The sequence below is a fragment of the Ursus arctos genome, unplaced genomic scaffold (genome assembly GCF_023065955.2).
Source record: "Ursus arctos isolate Adak ecotype North America unplaced genomic scaffold, UrsArc2.0 scaffold_32, whole genome shotgun sequence".
In the NCBI taxonomy this organism is placed as follows: domain Eukaryota; kingdom Metazoa; phylum Chordata; class Mammalia; order Carnivora; family Ursidae; genus Ursus; species Ursus arctos.
Window position 1 is genome coordinate 29,521,707 of NW_026623008.1, and position 16,638 is coordinate 29,538,344.

Below are 16,638 nucleotides of genomic sequence, written 5' to 3' on the forward strand. Positions count from 1 at the left end.
GGGTCCCATTTCCTGCTAAATCTTTTGAAAACTAAAAGACCTTGTTGTCTCACATTTGGTTGTAGATGATGACTCCCCTTGCCCTCCAGTATGTCCAAGGCCAGCAATCATGGAACGGTGCTGGGAACATCTAGAAACACCTGCAGTTGAATTCAGATCTTAATAATCTCAGAAGTGGCTTCTTTTATCAATTAGAAGGTTTATTTCCCACCTCCCTTAGTGTGGGATGGTAGGTGAAATTGCTACCAGAGGGAGAGAGCATCTGTAAAATTCAAGCTCTAAACTGAAGAAAGGGGGATTAAAGAGACTTCCTCATCCCTGGAAAGAGACTCCCTCATTTCCTCTTAAATATAAATAATTGTGTGCTGTCCCCCATAGGTGAAGAGGTATTGCTTATCCAAGAGAAACTGGATGGAATCAAGACTCGCTATGCAGACATCACAGTCACTAGCTCCAAGGCCCTCAGAACTTTAGAGCAAGCCCGGCAGCTGGCCACCAAGTTCCAGTCTACTTACGAGGAACTGACCGGGTGGCTAAGGGAGGTGGAGGAGGAGCTGGCAGCTAGTGGAGGACAATCTCCCACAGGGGAGCAGATACCCCAGTTTCAACAAAGACAGAAGGTGAGCTGTCCTTTCACACAGTAAAGGGGAAAAAAATTTCCTCTTAAAATCCTTAAGTTCAGATTTTTAAGTTTTATCACCAATGGTCTATACCTTAAATCTAAACCAAAAAGTTCTGCCTCGTTTGTTTCTGGATCGCTCATGGACAGTAAAATATGACATAAAGGCAGACTTATGTAGGACCACTTGCTGAGGTCTGAAGAGGGAGAGAAAGACCGAATCACAGATCCCTGGGAAGTTTGCTTCACATGGTAACGTTTTAAAATTTACTTCTGTAACTCATTCTCTAGGTGCTTCGTGATTATATTTAGTTTTCCTGCAGGACCTAGTGCAGTTCTAGATGTGCAGAGAAACTGTGGAGGTACTGATTGAGTTAAATGCCTGTGGTTAAAGAATTATTTTATCAATTCTATTGAAATGAGGAGAGAAAAAAAGAAAGAGGCACTCTTTGTTTTACCCAGGGACAGTCTGGCCCAAGAAGTGTTGCAGACAGTTCTAAGCAGCAACTAAGCCTAAAGTCAAGCTGTGGAATGATTGAAAAATCTGAGACAAGAAAAAAAATAAGTGGAGGAAGGAGGTCAGAGCCCTGCTGGGATGTGTGGTAGAGATAGCACTTTCCACCCAGCACAGCTGCTAATGTGCTTAATTTAGCAAGGAATGGCCTGAAAACTTTTTTTCCCTCCTTAGGAATTAAAGAAGGAGGTCATGGAGCACAGGCTGGTGTTGGACACAGTGAATGAAGTGAGCCGTGCTCTGTTAGAGCTGGTGCCCTGGAGAGCCAGAGAAGGGCTGGATAAACTTGTATCTGATGCCAACGAACAGTACAAGTTGGTCAGTGACACTGTGGGACAGAGGGTGGATGAAATTGATGCTGCTATTCAGAGATCACAACAGGTAATGTTTATAAACACCTCTGCATTAACATTTGAGACAGCAGGGATGTATGTATAACGTACAGAACTATGACCCACATAAATACAGGCTCAGGAATAGGAATAATGAGATCAAGGGAAATCTGATGCAACGGATTATTTCAGTGATGGGAAGTGATTGGGTAAAGATATGTGAGGATGGATCTCAAGTTTAACTGAAACTATTTGACCCTTTTTGAGAAGACGGGAATTTGTGGTAGAGTTTATGTGAGCCCTCTTCTCAGCTGCTGCCCCATTAAGAGGCAGATTCTGATAGAAGAAGATAATATCCAGGACCAAAAGGTCCAAATGCATCCCGATCTTAGTTTGACATAATCAACTGTTTTAGTATTAGCTGGGGGAGGAGGGAAAGGAACCAAGAACTATAATTACTATCAAATATGCTAACCAAAATAGCAGAGCCATCCAAAATAGAACGTTCCCAGTAAACACAGGTGTCATATTTCCCTCAGTCTTTTTTCCTTCCTGCTTTCTGGAAAAAGTTATTTGCTTTCCTAAGTAGCTGGATATGCACCTATTAATGTGTCATGGTGCAAAGTACGTATAACATGACTGCTTCAGTTCACAGTGATGAGCAGAATCTTTGTGAACCACACGGAAGCTAGCTCTGACTTCAAGTGTATCCCCAACATGTCTTTATTGGTATCCCTAGTCTTGGGCAGATATTTCAGTATGAAATTTATCATGCTTGGGCGGAGCTTATTTCCTCTTTAAATAGATATTAGTGTAAGTTGGCAAAGTTGAAGAAGAAAAACAATGGGGGGCCCCTAATTAAATAGCAGTTATATAGAACGTGTTCTTCGTTTTTCTTTGTTTCTGCATGACCCTTGGGTGTTCTCCTGGGTTCTTATGCTCGTTCAGCTGAGCAGGCACTTCCTCGTTAACTGGCTCAACTGTCTGCTGCCATGTTTAATGATATATTTAAACATACAACTAAAACTACCCTTCAGTGTATGCGTAGGAAAAAGAACTGGCAGAAAGAGAGCACAGTCTCATAAAAGCATTGTGATTAGAAGTATATTTTTAAGAGTGTCAGTTTCCATTGTTGTTCCCAGCTGTAGGGCCACTAACTGGGTTTTGTAACTTCTTTCTGAAGAAGTTGAAATAGGATCAACTCCTATTTGTTGAAGTATAATCCGTTCCAAATTGTCTTCATCTTGATTTATGATTTTATGAAATTCTCCCCAGTTTTGGCTTTACTTCATAGATACAAACCATATTAGTGAAAATCCAGGCTTTTCTGTGTTGAAGAAATTATAATTCTAAGGAGGTGGACCTTTGTTATATGTAGTTTGTTCATTTTCCTTTAATATGTCTGTTAGTATGAGCAAGCTGCTGATGCAGAACTAGCTTGGGTTGCTGAAACAAAACGAAAACTGATGGCCCTGGGTCCAGTTCGCCTGGAACAAGACCAGACCACAGCTCAGCTGCAGGTACAGAAGGTAAGTGTGACACAGACGCACACACTGTGCCCTGAGCGAGGGGAATCTTCGCCCACTTAGAGTGACTGCAAGAGAGTTCCTGACCATCCCAGGTGGAATAATGCAGTTTGATGATGGATAGAGATTAAAAATACTTGTTTAGGTAAGGAAGAGATTCTTTGCTTTGTGAAAAAGGGAGCAGGAGGACCATTAATTCAGGAAAGAATAGTTAGCAGTTTTCTGGATGATTTTTAGGAGAGATGATACTTTTGTAAGCTACTGAAAGATAAGCACTGAAGATGCGTGGATAGGCAAAGTGTCAGCCTTCAGAGAACAGCTTTGATCTGGCTTTATCAGAGCAAGGAGTTTTTCATAGATTGTGTCTAACATTTCGGTAACACAGGCGTGGGGTCCTTTTACTTCGTGACCTAACTCTAGTTCACTTTCAAAGGCTTTCTCCATTGACATCATTCGACACAAAGATTCAATGGACGAACTCTTCAGTCATCGTGGTGAAATCTTTGGCACATGTGGGGAGGAGCAAAAAGCTGTGTTACAGGTGAATTGCATTTATTTATTCAGCATGTTGTTCTTGACCATGATGAGTCAGTACAATTGTGAAATGATATTTAAGAAGGTTTTTCCTTTCTGTTACTGGTAATGGTATTAAAGTGCTGCTTGATGTTCTGGGGGGTTCACACCTCTAACCCTGTGTGCACAAATGTCCAAACAGTCCTACTGTATGATGGGAAATATATTGCAAATCCATTTTCTTTATAACCGAGGATTTGCTTCTCCAGTCCATAAGGATCTTTGAGTTACCTTTCAAAGTATCTGTGATAGATTTTTCAGAACCATATACAGATATTCTTTCTTCACGTCCTTCTAAATGATCAGACCAGTTTTGTTTTGGAAAGACCGGTTTTGTTTGTTTTTGCAGAGGTTGTGGTTAACCGCTGTTTCCTCAGAAATACTCATAAATTGAGCTACTCACTTTAAACGTATGAAGCGTAAGTGTCAGGTTTATGGAGACATTTTTGTCAGAGGAAAAATGCCAAGTGAAACTTGATGGGTGGAGGGCCCGTTGCAGGCCCTGAGGTCTTCTGTCTTGAACTGACCCACCATAATAATGCTGTGTCTGAAATTGTGTGTCTTCACTAAAAGGTTAATGCTGTGTTGTGCGTCTGACTGTTGCTCTGTTTGACTGTCTTTGAAACTACTTTCATGTGCTAAAAAGTCTAGAAAGATTACATATATGTGATAGGAAAAAAGAGAAAATTCAGATAAGTATAAGGAAAATATAAATCACTTGTAATTTTGCTCAATTAATCCATTTCTGAGCATTAAAAACCAAAGGTTTTTAATGTATATACACTTATATTTTTCCTTAAAAGAAGGGTTCATAAGAGTAATAAGTATTATACTTTGTTGTTCATAGGAAAAGACAGAGTCTCTAATACAGCAGTACGAAGCCATTAGTCTGCTCAATTCAGAGCGTTACACCCGCCTTGAGCGGGCCCAGGTCTTGGTGAACCAGTTTTGGGAAACTTACGAGGAGCTCAGCCCCTGGATTGAGGAAACCCGGGCACTGATAACACAGTTACCTCCTCCGGCCATTGATCATGAGCAGCTCAGGCAGCAGCAGGAGGAGATGAGGGTAAGGAGCATGCTGGCTTTTATTTCATTGCAGAACTGAACATGGGCTCCATGATTTATTTGAAAACAACATATGCATTAGTGCCTACCTGGTGTAAGTTCTGTGTTAGGAAATTAATTCTTAATCAGAATTTCTTTGCACAATACAAACGCATACCTGAATTCTTTCCCTTGTCCTTAAAATGAATGCGTTAAAGAAAAGCATGGAGATATCAGAGCCCGGGGCATTCAGAAGTAAAGAACTAAGTAAACACCAAGGGAACTTTTCATCTTTCCAGCCACCGAGGGATGTTGTGAGATGGGTGTGGCTGGGTGGCTTTTTCCATTTGGTTCGGCCCTGGTTGGAGTGGGAGCCTGAAGAAAGGGCAGAGAGCATTTGTGGCATGTAGTTTAGGGGAAAAGGGGATCTGTAGACACTTAATGCTGTTACCATTAAAGATAGTTTTTAATGTTTCTTTTATTTGTGGTTAATGGCTTGTGCTTCCTTTCTCTGTGTTCCTATACGTGGAAGGATATAAACTGAAGGAACCGGCAATAAAGTCAAGGAGTGGTTGGATTATTAGTAATGTTGCCATTTGTGCCTTGTCTTGCTAATGTCTCTCAGTTTGGGGAGGGAGACAGGTATTTAACCATGTAAATTATAATACCGTACACAGGAGTGTTTATATATACAGAAGAGGGGGATTAAACTTGTATCGGTGGGGACGGGTGGGGGGAGTAAGAGAGGATGTGTCTGGGAAGGCTTCCTGGGTGATGGGACATCTGATGGCTTTCGAAAATTAGGTTTAGGTAGTGTTAGAACCTCAGACTTAAGTGTTCGGTTTTTCTTTCATAAATGGTGAGATGCTGGGACTTGCTGGTTTTTAGCAATTCAGTTTGTTCCTCTCAAAGTTGATATGAGCTCTGATCAAAATATTTAAGCAAATTAAACTGGTACAAAAACGCTCACTTTATTTTTTTACATAGCAACTCAGGGAATCCATTGCCGAACACAAACCCCATATTGATAAGCTGCTAAAGATAGGCCCACAGCTAAAGGAGTTAAACCCCGAGGAGGGGGAAATGGTGGAGGAAAAATACCAGAAAGCAGAAAACCTGTATGCCCAAATAAAAGAGGAGGTGCGCCAGCGGGCCCTGGCCCTCGACGAAGCTGTTTCCCAGTCGGCTCAGGTATGTGTGTGTCTTAAACGCATGACCCCTCAACCTGTCCTGTAGTCTAAGCAGGAGGACTCTGTGTCAGGCGAGCCCCTGCGGTCTCGAATGTCTAGACCAGCATGCTGATGATACATCATCAGTAGACCAGGAACCTTGGCCTGTCTACATTTTCATTCCAAGGAACATTGGTATACTGACACTGTAGGGGGGTAAAACTCATCTCGGCTGGCATATATCGTCTGTGGACAGTTTCCTTGAAAACTTTATATTGTGATGAGTCTTTAGCAGGGATGATTTTGGATAAATTCACCTTGAAGCAACAAATGTGTCAAGAAAAGTCCGATTCCTATTTGGCTTTTTACTTTTGAAATTTAGAGAACAGCACATGAATTTTCTTATTCAGGAGGCCACCAGCTAGTTCCTGGTTCAGAAAAAGATGCTTGAGTAGGGAGAAGTAAGAGCCAAAGAGAAACATAAACCACCAGCAGTGGACTTTAAAGCATGTAACTACATACTTTTCAACTAATATATTACTGTTAGTGGTATTTTTGTCATGTCTGGGTATTTTATTCCTATGTTTAGTGTCAATATTCTTGGTTAATATTTGTACTTACTCAAGTTTCTCCCCCCACCTTCCGTCCCATCTCTCACTCACATTGTGGAATGTGTTACTTTGTGTTGTTGCTGCCTGCTCCTGTCTTCCCCACATCGTCACATTTCATTGTTGTGTTGACCGCGCCCACCATTACAGATTGCAGAGGTAAGGTGCCCACCGCCACTGGGATTACGGGGTTCTCATGAAGCTGAGAATTGAAAGAATTTACCTATAAGGAAATTTCCTTAACTTCAGTGAAATAAGTTTTATTAGTGTGGTTTATTATGCCAGTCTCACCTGGGGTGAAACCTAGAAGTGAGGTAGTGGTGGGGAGTGATTTTGTTGAGGAAATCCCACTGTGTCTTCCCTGTAAGACACTTAGAGTTGATAAGCCTTATTCCAGTGAATCCAGAGTCGGTTCTAGAGAGCTTTTGGGGAGCAAGCTTATCTTCATTGTTCCCTTCCCCCCTTCTCTGCTTCAGATTGTAAATGAAAATTTTATGATTATAGTCATGTTATTCAGATGCCAGAAAAGTGGGAAGATAAATTGTTCTTTTAGAATAAACATAGATTTGGCCTTCCTTAATTACCTTTCATCATGCCAACATTTTCCCTTCTCACTGTTACATGTGGTGGGTTATTAAATTGCATGCCATTTACCTTTAATCTCCAAATCATGTGGTATATTGAGTTCCCCATTCATGTACACAGTTGGTGGAGGGCCTCTAACTTGTTGGTCTAATCTGTTGCATGCAAATGTCATCTGAGATGTTGACACACTGACTCTCACCAGTTTCATGGTCTTGTCCCTTTCTTGTCACACTAGTTGGAGTAGGGAGAGTATTGTGACAGCACTAAATGACTGGAGTTGATTTCTGGCATATTACTTATATCTTTTTGTTTGTTTGTTTTGAAAATAAACATCTACTTTCTTTTTTTGATGGGCCAGCACTGGTATGCTATGCCCAAACCAGTTTCTTAGGCCAAACCTAACACTTGACAGCCATCAGGCTAGGCTGAATGCAAGTTATCCTAAACAGTAGTAGATTTATACCCTGGCCTTGTTCCCTAACATTTTCCCCAGAAATGTGGTGAAGTATTACTGTGATGGCTAATGGTCCAACATTTGTTTAGTTCCATGATAAAATTGAGCCCATGTTGGAGACTCTGGAGAATCTCTCCTCTCGCCTGCGTATGCCACCACTGATCCCTGCTGAAGTAGACAAGATCAGAGAGTGCATCAGTGACAATAAGAGCGCCACTGTGGAGCTGGAAAAACTGCAGCCTTCCTTTGAGGCCCTAAAGCGCCGTGGAGAAGAGCTCATTGGGCGATCTCAGGGAGCTGACAAGGATCTGGCTGCAAAAGGTGCTTGACGAATCTAATTTTTTCTTTCTTTCTTTTCTTTTCTTTTCTTTTCTTTTCTTTTCTTTTCTTTCTTTCTTTTTCTTTCTTTTTTTAAGTGGGCTCCATGCCCAGTGTGGGGCTTGAACTCAAGACCCTGAGAACAAGACCTGAGCTGAGGTCAAGAGTCAGATGCCTAACCTAGTGAGCCACCCAGGTGCCCCTGAATCTAATTAATTTTTAAAGAAAATCGGTAGAATAAATTCTAGGCTGTGGTTACTCCAGCATCCCACCAGGTATATTTCATTGAATGTGAAGGCAGGCCCCAAGTAGTGAGTATTCCACAAAGTCATTTGGAAGTCATTTGGAATCCAGAACACATCTCCCCCATTAAAACAAGATTATAATCGGTAGATTCCCAAGCCAGGAAACCAATGCTCTTTTAACCCCGAAAATGAGTAAGCTGCAGTATCCATAGTAGATGGAACATAACTACCTTTTGTAATGCTTTATGTGGGAAACACAGTTTCAACACAGAACACTGGAAACAGAGTTCTCATCTCAGCCCCCTTATAAGTTAGGTCTTTTAGTTTTGTTTTTGGTTTTTTTAAGATTTTATTTATTTCAGAGATAGACAGCACGTGAGCAGGGGGAGGAGCAGAGGAAGAGGGAGCAAGAATCTCAGGCAGACTCCCGACTGAACACAGAGTCGGATGCAGGGCTTGATCTCAAGACCCTGAGATCATGACCTGAGCCAAAATCAAGAGTCAGACGCTCAACCGACTGAGCCATCTAGGTTCCCCTTGGCCTTTTGTATCTTAGCCATACCTTTATGTTAGATGATAACTCATTTTCACATTACCTCTGTGATCTCTTTCTGTGGGAGACCCACATAAGTGGAAAATACAAATGTCAAAATAAGAAAGCAAAGGTAGAAAACTGTTCTTCAGTTTAAATTTTTAGAGCTTTTTAAAGGATAAGAACTAGGCGAAATTTCTGATGATGCAGATTCAAGTACTTAGAGAGTCCCATTCATATCTATTCTTTATTCCCTCAGAAATCCAGGACAAATTAGATCAAATGGTATTCTTCTGGGAGGACATCAAAGCTCGGGCTGAAGAGCGAGAAATTAAGTTCCTCGATGTCCTTGAGCTCGCAGAGAAGTTCTGGTATGACATGGCCGCTCTCCTGACCACTATCAGAGATACCCAGGACATCGTGCATGACTTGGAAAGCCCGGGCATTGACCCATCTATCATCAAACAGCAGGTGGAAGCTGCTGAGGTGAGACAGAAGCAAACCCATCCTCCCCAAAATCAGTTATCCAGGTGGGAGGGAGGGATAGGAGGAGAGAATCTGAAGCAGACTCCGTGCTGAGCGCAGAGCCCAACAAGGGGCTTGATCCCACGACCCCCATGATAGATTTCTGGCTGTAGATTATAATCTCTTGGAGGCTGGAAGCATGAACCTTTGGTAAACTATTGAAGCTCATTAGACCTTCCCTAGACTAGTTTATACATATTGTTATATAGATAAATATATTTCATACATCTATGTAGTATGTGAGAGAGACAACTAAAGAGAAATGAACCGAGTCTGAAGTTTCACTGTCTGGGTAGGTGAAATATGAAGGACATTGAAAGGCTTTCATGAAATTGACAGTTCTGTTCAACATCTGCTATTGATGAGGGTATAAACTACATTTGCAAAGTTTGGGAAGTTCTGTTCTGCTTTCTGTTTTGGCTCACGTTCTGTTCATTTACATGTAGACTATTAAGGAAGAGACAGATGGTCTGCATGAGGAATTGGAGTTTATTCGAATCCTTGGAGCAGATTTGATTTTTGCCTGTGGAGAAACGGAGAAGCCCGAAGTGAAGAAGAGCATTGATGAGGTGTGGAAAAATGGATATGGAATTCAGATGACACATTAGTGGACTCATACTGAAGACTGATATTAATGAAAGAATCTGTTTTTCCCCCAGCTGAATAATGCCTGGGAGAGCTTAAACAAAACCTGGAAAGAGAGGCTAGAAAAGCTTGAGGATGCCATGCAGGCCGCTGTGCAGTATCAGGACACACTTCAGGTGAGAGGCCACAGAGTGACCACCACAGAAAGAAGATTCTGTGTTCTTTTTGTCATATTCCATATCCAGCGTCAGAGTGGATCACCTTTACAGGACTGGGGCATCCTCAAACCTAAGACAGTGCTGTTTTGGTATTTCTAGCCTAAGTTTCCCATTCCTAGTGAGAAAAGTACTGATCTCCCAAGTTCTCCTCTTCTTGCCATGGTTTCATCATCATCTTTACCCTCAGGGTGGCTCTGCAGTGAAGCTGGTCGTACTGTGTAAGTCCCTGCTTGCCAGAGGTTCCAAACCCACGTTACCTTGAAGTGCAGCTTGGCACAGTACTTTCACCCCACCCTGAGCTTGCTAGGTGGCCATGATAAATACTAACTTTTATTCACATTTAGTTTTTCCAGAGTGTAGTTTATTTTGGACGTTATCCTAAGAACACTGGCTCCGTTCTTCAATCTCCATATCACTGGAGTAAAGATCATTATCCCTTACCTCTGCCTCCCACCTAAAAACACAAGCAGCACAGGGTACTTTGAATTCTGTCTGCTTATTTCAGCAGAGATAATGCTAATTCTCTCCCAACAGCTGGTGCTTTTTTTTTTGGTTTTTGACGTTTGTATTTTTATTTTAGGCTATGTTTGACTGGCTAGATAATGCTGTGATTAAGCTCTGCACCATGCCCCCTGTCGGCACGGACCTCAACACTGTTAAAGATCAGATAAATGAAATGAAGGTTTGTCACTGGGAGTGGCTTTGGAAGAAGGGTTGCTTTTTCATTTGTTTTTAAAGACTTTGTTTGATGTTAATATGAAGTCTGTCTTTGGTAGGAGTTCAAAGTGGAAGTTTACCAGCAGCAAATTGAGATGGAAAAGCTCAATCACCAGGGTGAACTGATGTTAAAGAAGGCTACAGATGAGACGGACAGAGACATCATTCGAGAACCGTTGACGGAACTCAAACACCTCTGGGAGAACCTGGGTGAAAAAATTGCCCACAGACAGGTGAGGCAAATGGTAGAGTCCATCATTGGACAACTAGCTGCTGTTTTCTAATTTCCTGACAAATGTTTCCTTTATATCTTTTCCCGAGTAGCACAAACTAGAAGGTGCTCTGCTGGCCCTTGGCCAGTTCCAGCATGCCTTAGAGGAACTGATGAGTTGGCTGACTCACACTGAGGAATTGTTAGACGCTCAGAGACCAATAAGCGGAGACCCAAAAGTCATTGAAGTTGAGCTCGCAAAGCACCATGTAAGTGCTCAGTTTTCCTCTCTAAGCCTGTTGGTTTGAGACCAGTGTTGTCACCAGGAACCTTCTGATGTTGTGTGCACCGTAGAGAGCCAGGCTTGATGATGTATCCATGGAAATAAATGGCGTTCAACTTTTTTTTTAGGTTCTAAAAAATGACGTTTTGGCCCATCAAGCCACAGTGGAAACCGTCAACAAAGCTGGCAATGAGCTTCTGGAGTCTAGTGCCGGAGATGATGCCAGCAGCCTAAGGAGCCGTTTGGAAACCATGAACCAGTGCTGGGAGTCGGTGTTACAGAAAACGGAGGAGAGAGAGCAGCAGCTTCAGCTGACCCTGCAGCAGGTACGTGTGTCGCCAGGCCGGGTAGGTGGGGCTGTGCACGTCACAGCACCCGGAGGAGCGCCTGTCCGAGTCAGTCAAAGGAAAGCAGTTGGGAGTAGAATCCCCTCCACTCTTATGTCTTAAGAGGAAGGTCAGTTCCGTGCTAGAACTTGTCTGGAAAGAATACCTTTGATTGAGTGGTTCTTTTTGGATTTGTTTGTAGTCTAGTCTCTTCAGTTACTATTCAAAGTTAGTAGATCTTGGCTACGACAAAGCTTGCTGACGGATTCGGTTATTTCTTGCATCAAGTCAGGATTCCTCCCGCCCCCCCCACCCCCCCGCCAGTCCATCTACAATAGTACCTAAGTCATTCAGTTCATCAAGTTATTATCAGACATCAATGATAGGTTATAATGAAGTAAAAGGATTCTGCTAGATTCTAGAAATAAATAACTGTATTGGCTCCATGCTAATCCAGCAACAGAACCACCCTGAGAGCAGCCCAGAAGTCCTCCCTCAGGATAGGCTCCTCATATGGTCATTTAGGAAGTCTACTTTTGAAGCTGAGAATTGACCACTGACCTTGCTGATATGTCTTTTCTCAAAGGCCCAGGGTTTCCACAGTGAAATTGAAGATTTCCTCTTGGAACTGACTAGAATGGAGACCCAACTTTCTGCCTCTAAGCCCACAGGAGGACTTCCTGAAACTGCTAGGGAACAGCTTGATACACATATGGTAATAGACATTTCTTGAAGTTGAACATAAACCCCTGTTCAGCAGCTCCTTACTGAATTCACAGACGTGTATGTATCTGAGAGTCTGCAAAGTATGCATTTTTACCGACAATCTAGTACAACCTTAAGGATGGCTGCTTTTATGTGGGCGTTAATACCCCTACCACAGGCAGCAGTGGTGACGGGAAAGCTTGACTGGAAATACATTGGTGAATTTTGAGTTGGTCAGTCGCTTGGCACAAGGATATTGACTGGAAGGTGAGAGCATGAGGAAGACAAACACATAACACAGATGTGCCTCCACTTAGGAAAAGAGTGTTTGGGGCACTTAAGGAAGTCAGTAGATACTGACAATATTTTACGAAAGGGGCTGAGGGGGAAAAAAGGCAACATAATTTCTAGGCAAATGTTTGAGGAAACAGAAATAAATTATTGGGGTCTATTTTTGTGATCTCTGATCCTTAAAAAAATCCTCTTTACTTGATAACAAAATTATTTTAATTTTAATGAAGAATGGTAGGATTCATTGCTCAGCAGTTGAACTGAATCCAAAAGAAATGGTTTTAATCAAGAGTGAGGCCTTCCTGGACTTTTCCAACTGTGCTCATAAATCTGTGTGTGGGTGTCTCTCGGGGAATTGGCATTGCCAATCTCTTTCTTGCCTCTTTTTTTTTGTTTTTGTTTTTGTTTTTGTTTTTTGCAGGAACTCTATTCCCAGCTGAAAGCCAAGGAAGAGACTTATAATCAACTGCTTGACAAGGGCAGGCTCATGCTTCTAAGCCGTGACGACTCTGGGTCTGGCTCAAAGACAGAACAGAGTGTAGCTCTCTTGGAACAGAAGTGGCATGTGGTCAGCAGTAAGATGGAAGAAAGAAAGGTATCACCACAAAATACAGTGTGTGATTACTGGGCTTGAGTAGTTTGCTTGGCGATTACATGTAATTACCATCTAGTTTCTGTGAAGATTCTTCAAAGACCAGTACATGGTACCAGAAGTTTCAGAACTGATACCCTCAGGATCGCTTTTGTGCTAATCAAGCTGTCTTTTCTGCTGTTAAATTTCTATTTTGTATCTGTGTCAAGTTGCATTGATGGTACTAGTTTCTGCTGATATTTGCTTTTATTATTTATTCCTTTTCTGCCTTTACCAGTTAAGACATCACAGGCTGTTACTGCTCAGTGATGGACTTATATAGCCCATATTAATCACCAATTCGTGTTCCTACTGAAAAACAAGGTTAAGTTGGAGTCACTGGTTTGGGATTGGGAGGGTCGGAACAGCATGCAGGAAGTCGGGCTAATATTCTCCGCAAGGAATTTGGACTCTAGTATAAATGGAGTGTGCAGAGAATTTTACTAAAAATTGGGAGACAGGTAGATTATGTGACCTCTTCCCGTTCTTCTTCAAAAATCAAATTCTCTTCAAAAGAAAAGTGATCAGGGATCAAGGCCTCAAAACATTGGTTTTATGAATACCGAGTTTTGGAGTATCCCTCAACACTGTGCAGATCAAATATAAGATACGTGTTCAAATCTGTTGACGACATCCATTCATTCAGTGGTTCTTAAGCATGTATGTACCAGGCACTGTGCAGCTAGGTGTATAGTGGAAGCAAAGGCGTGGACCCTATCATTTTGAAATTCAGTGGGCAGAAAGGACATGAAACAAATATTCACATATCTAATGAACATTTTGAGAGAAGCATTAATTTCCTAGAATTCTTTTAGTGTGGGGTCTGGTACTTCTCTTATATGAAGAATGACCAGAGGAGCTGAGTGTAAGGCTTTGTTCTAATTCTTAGACTATCCTCTGTTATTCCTGCAGAATGCAGAACTAAGACTAATTAAAGAATCTGAGGCAGATTTTGGCTCATAATCAAGAAGTTTCTAGAAGGTTTTCCCATCAATGGAGCAGGTTGCCTTAAGAAATAGTGATCCATCACTGGTGGAACTGGTCCAACAAGGGCCGCATATCAAGGATAGTTATTTTGGATTTCGTAGGACATTACACTTCAGTTTCACTAAAGTCATTTATTAAATGTGTGTGGTGGTATATAGATAGAAGATACAGATAAAATGATGTGGAGAGATGTCCTGTCATCTAGGAACTTGCATTTCTGTGATAAATTTGAGGGAGATTTTCTTTTTCCTTTTAATTGGTTTTTGATTGGGTCTTACGTTTTTGTAACATTCATTATAGTCTTTTTCTAGGTTACAAAAGTAACCTGAAAACACAAAGAGAAAAACCTCTACAGTATGACTCAGTTAACAGCAATTAACATTTATCATGTACGTCTTGGGTTTCTATGAGTATTTTAGATACATTCATTTTTAACAACATGTCATTATTCCACTGTGCCTGCCTGGTAGATGGGCCAGGGACAGAGGCCCTCACTTAGGTATGTGGGTAGAGCTTATCTCTGAGGGTGGAGCTTGTAGACTCTGGAATTGGGTTGTATTCTTGGGCAGTGGCACATGCCCCGAATGAGCCATTGTTTTTGCCATTGTGATTTAGATCAAAGTGTCTAAAAATTTATATCTAATGTTGCCAGATTTTTGCTTAGAATTTATGGCTCTTATCACCTTTTCTTCTTGTAGCTTAAAAAGGAGCTTCAGGGGTGCCTGGCTTGCTCTGTCAGTGGAGCATGCGACTTTTTTTTTTTTTTTTTTTTTAAGATTTTATCGATGTATTTGAGAGAAAGAGAGCATGCACACAAGAGGGGAGGTGCAGAGGGAGAGGGAGAGGGAGAAGCAGACTCCCCGAAGCCTGATGTGGGGCTCACTCCCAGGACCTCAGGATTGTGACCTGAGCTGAAGGCAGACGCCTCCCAAGCACCCCAGGAGGATGCAACTCTTGATCTCAGGGTTGTGAGTTCAAGCCCCACGTTGGCCCTAGAGCTTATTTAAAAAAAGAATAAGCTCCAGCCTCATACATTTTCAGGGGCCGTGTTTTCTGAAAACACTTAAACAGCACTGCATAGGCATCATCGTTAACAGTAAAGCGCTTTTCATTTAGTTGTTTTTACACCACAAAAGTACATTCTAGGGAAGTGAGGCTTTGCCCCAAACAAGTTGCAGCCCCTGCAGCTGTCACCGCTGAAGGATCTGTTCACTTAAATTTACTGAATAGTTTCATCCCTATTCTTTAATGTCCCAGGAAGTGGGGAATGGAAGAGAAAGCAACATAGCTGCAAATCGTGCTCTTTCCTTTTCATATGTGGTTGTTTTGGTTTCAGACACTAACGTTGAATTGCCCCCCCCCCCTTTTTGTAAGCAAGGCATGTTTGGAGGTTGATTAAATGAGGCTTCCTTTTTAGAGGTCATTTCATTTGGTGTACAATTCACGCCTTTGTCCTTGAAGCTACAATTCCTGAATTCGGCACTTTCTCCTTTTGTGTGTGTGTTTTAATTAAAATTCAGTCAAAGCTGGAAGAGGCCCTCAACCTCGCAACGGAATTCCAGAATTCCCTGCAAGAATTTATCAACTGGCTCACTCTAGCAGAGCAGAATCTCAACATCGCCTCTCCTCCCAGCCTGATTCTAAATACTGTCCTTTCCCAGATTGAGGAGCACAAGGTAACTATGACGTTACGATGTTCCCTTTTTGAAAGGACTAGTTGGAAGAGAAGCTCCTCTATGTTGTTCTCAGTTTAAAAAGAGCAACGTTTTCCCCTCAGGTGTTCGCTAATGAGGTCAATGCTCATCGAGACCAGATCATTGAGCTGGATCAAACTGGGAATCAGTTAAAGTTCCTTAGCCAAAAACAGGACGTTGTTCTGATCAAGAATTTGCTGGTTAGCGTCCAGTCTCGATGGGAGAAGGTTGTCCAGCGGTCTATTGAAAGAGGGCGATCACTGGACGATGCCAGGAAGCGGGCAAAACAAGTGAGTTATGGAAGAAAGGCACCAATTTATTGAACAACCTTGGGATGCATGTGTGGAGTCTCTGGAATGAGTTGCATGAAAGTGTAGTTTGCATAGTCATTCCTGTTATAAGTTATTTTTTATGTAATTGTAGTTCCATGAAGCTTGGAAAAAACTGATTGACTGGCTAGAAGATGCAGAGAGTCACCTGGACTCGGAGCTGGAGATATCCAATGACCCAGACAAAATTAAACTCCAGCTCTCTAAGCATAAGGTAAAGCGGTTCATGGCTCTTAGGTCGTGAGCTTGGTATTCACTGAAGATTGCTAAAAACGGAGGTCAGAGCTAGTCAAAAGAAAGTCAGTTAATGTTGGAAAGTCAAAGTGATGAAACCAGCACTCCATTTTATATCTAGACCATGTCTAACCATAAGAGTCGTTCGTTTGAATAACAGTTCAAACAAAGTGATTGTGGGAGTAACCAGTTAAAACTACAGGTTTTAGAAGTTGTCACTGCTGTATATGGTATAAACAAAAATTTATAAATTTCTTAAGGACAAGCTGTTGTTCAAGAGGTAGTGACATTCATATTTTGATTACCAACCTGAGTACTGAAAATTTTTCTTTGTTCCAAATCAAGATGTCATCTGACTTTTAGCATCGGTTTTTTTCTTTCCT

General features: G+C 41.8%; 1 protein-coding gene across 28 annotated transcripts in view; it reads left to right on the top strand.

Moving 5' to 3' along the window:
- Nucleotides 1-16,638, top strand: part of MACF1 (microtubule actin crosslinking factor 1) — a 328,942-nt gene that overhangs the window by 285,745 nt on the left and 26,559 nt on the right. For all 28 annotated transcript variants that reach the window (XM_044390486.3, XM_044390500.3, XM_048221817.2 and 25 more), the window contains 19 exons: nucleotides 379-620; nucleotides 1,308-1,514; nucleotides 2,875-2,994; nucleotides 3,425-3,532; nucleotides 4,412-4,630; nucleotides 5,596-5,799; nucleotides 7,514-7,745; nucleotides 8,779-9,005; nucleotides 9,491-9,613; nucleotides 9,704-9,805; nucleotides 10,428-10,529; nucleotides 10,624-10,797; nucleotides 10,889-11,044; nucleotides 11,187-11,384; nucleotides 11,971-12,099; nucleotides 12,802-12,975; nucleotides 15,519-15,674; nucleotides 15,776-15,982; nucleotides 16,116-16,235. In XM_044390486.3, the coding sequence (XP_044246421.2) occupies nucleotides 379-620; nucleotides 1,308-1,514; nucleotides 2,875-2,994; nucleotides 3,425-3,532; nucleotides 4,412-4,630; nucleotides 5,596-5,799; nucleotides 7,514-7,745; nucleotides 8,779-9,005; nucleotides 9,491-9,613; nucleotides 9,704-9,805; nucleotides 10,428-10,529; nucleotides 10,624-10,797; nucleotides 10,889-11,044; nucleotides 11,187-11,384; nucleotides 11,971-12,099; nucleotides 12,802-12,975; nucleotides 15,519-15,674; nucleotides 15,776-15,982; nucleotides 16,116-16,235 (3,200 nt within the window). The remainder of the gene's footprint in view (nucleotides 1-378; nucleotides 621-1,307; nucleotides 1,515-2,874; nucleotides 2,995-3,424; nucleotides 3,533-4,411; nucleotides 4,631-5,595; nucleotides 5,800-7,513; nucleotides 7,746-8,778; nucleotides 9,006-9,490; nucleotides 9,614-9,703; nucleotides 9,806-10,427; nucleotides 10,530-10,623; nucleotides 10,798-10,888; nucleotides 11,045-11,186; nucleotides 11,385-11,970; nucleotides 12,100-12,801; nucleotides 12,976-15,518; nucleotides 15,675-15,775; nucleotides 15,983-16,115; nucleotides 16,236-16,638) is intronic.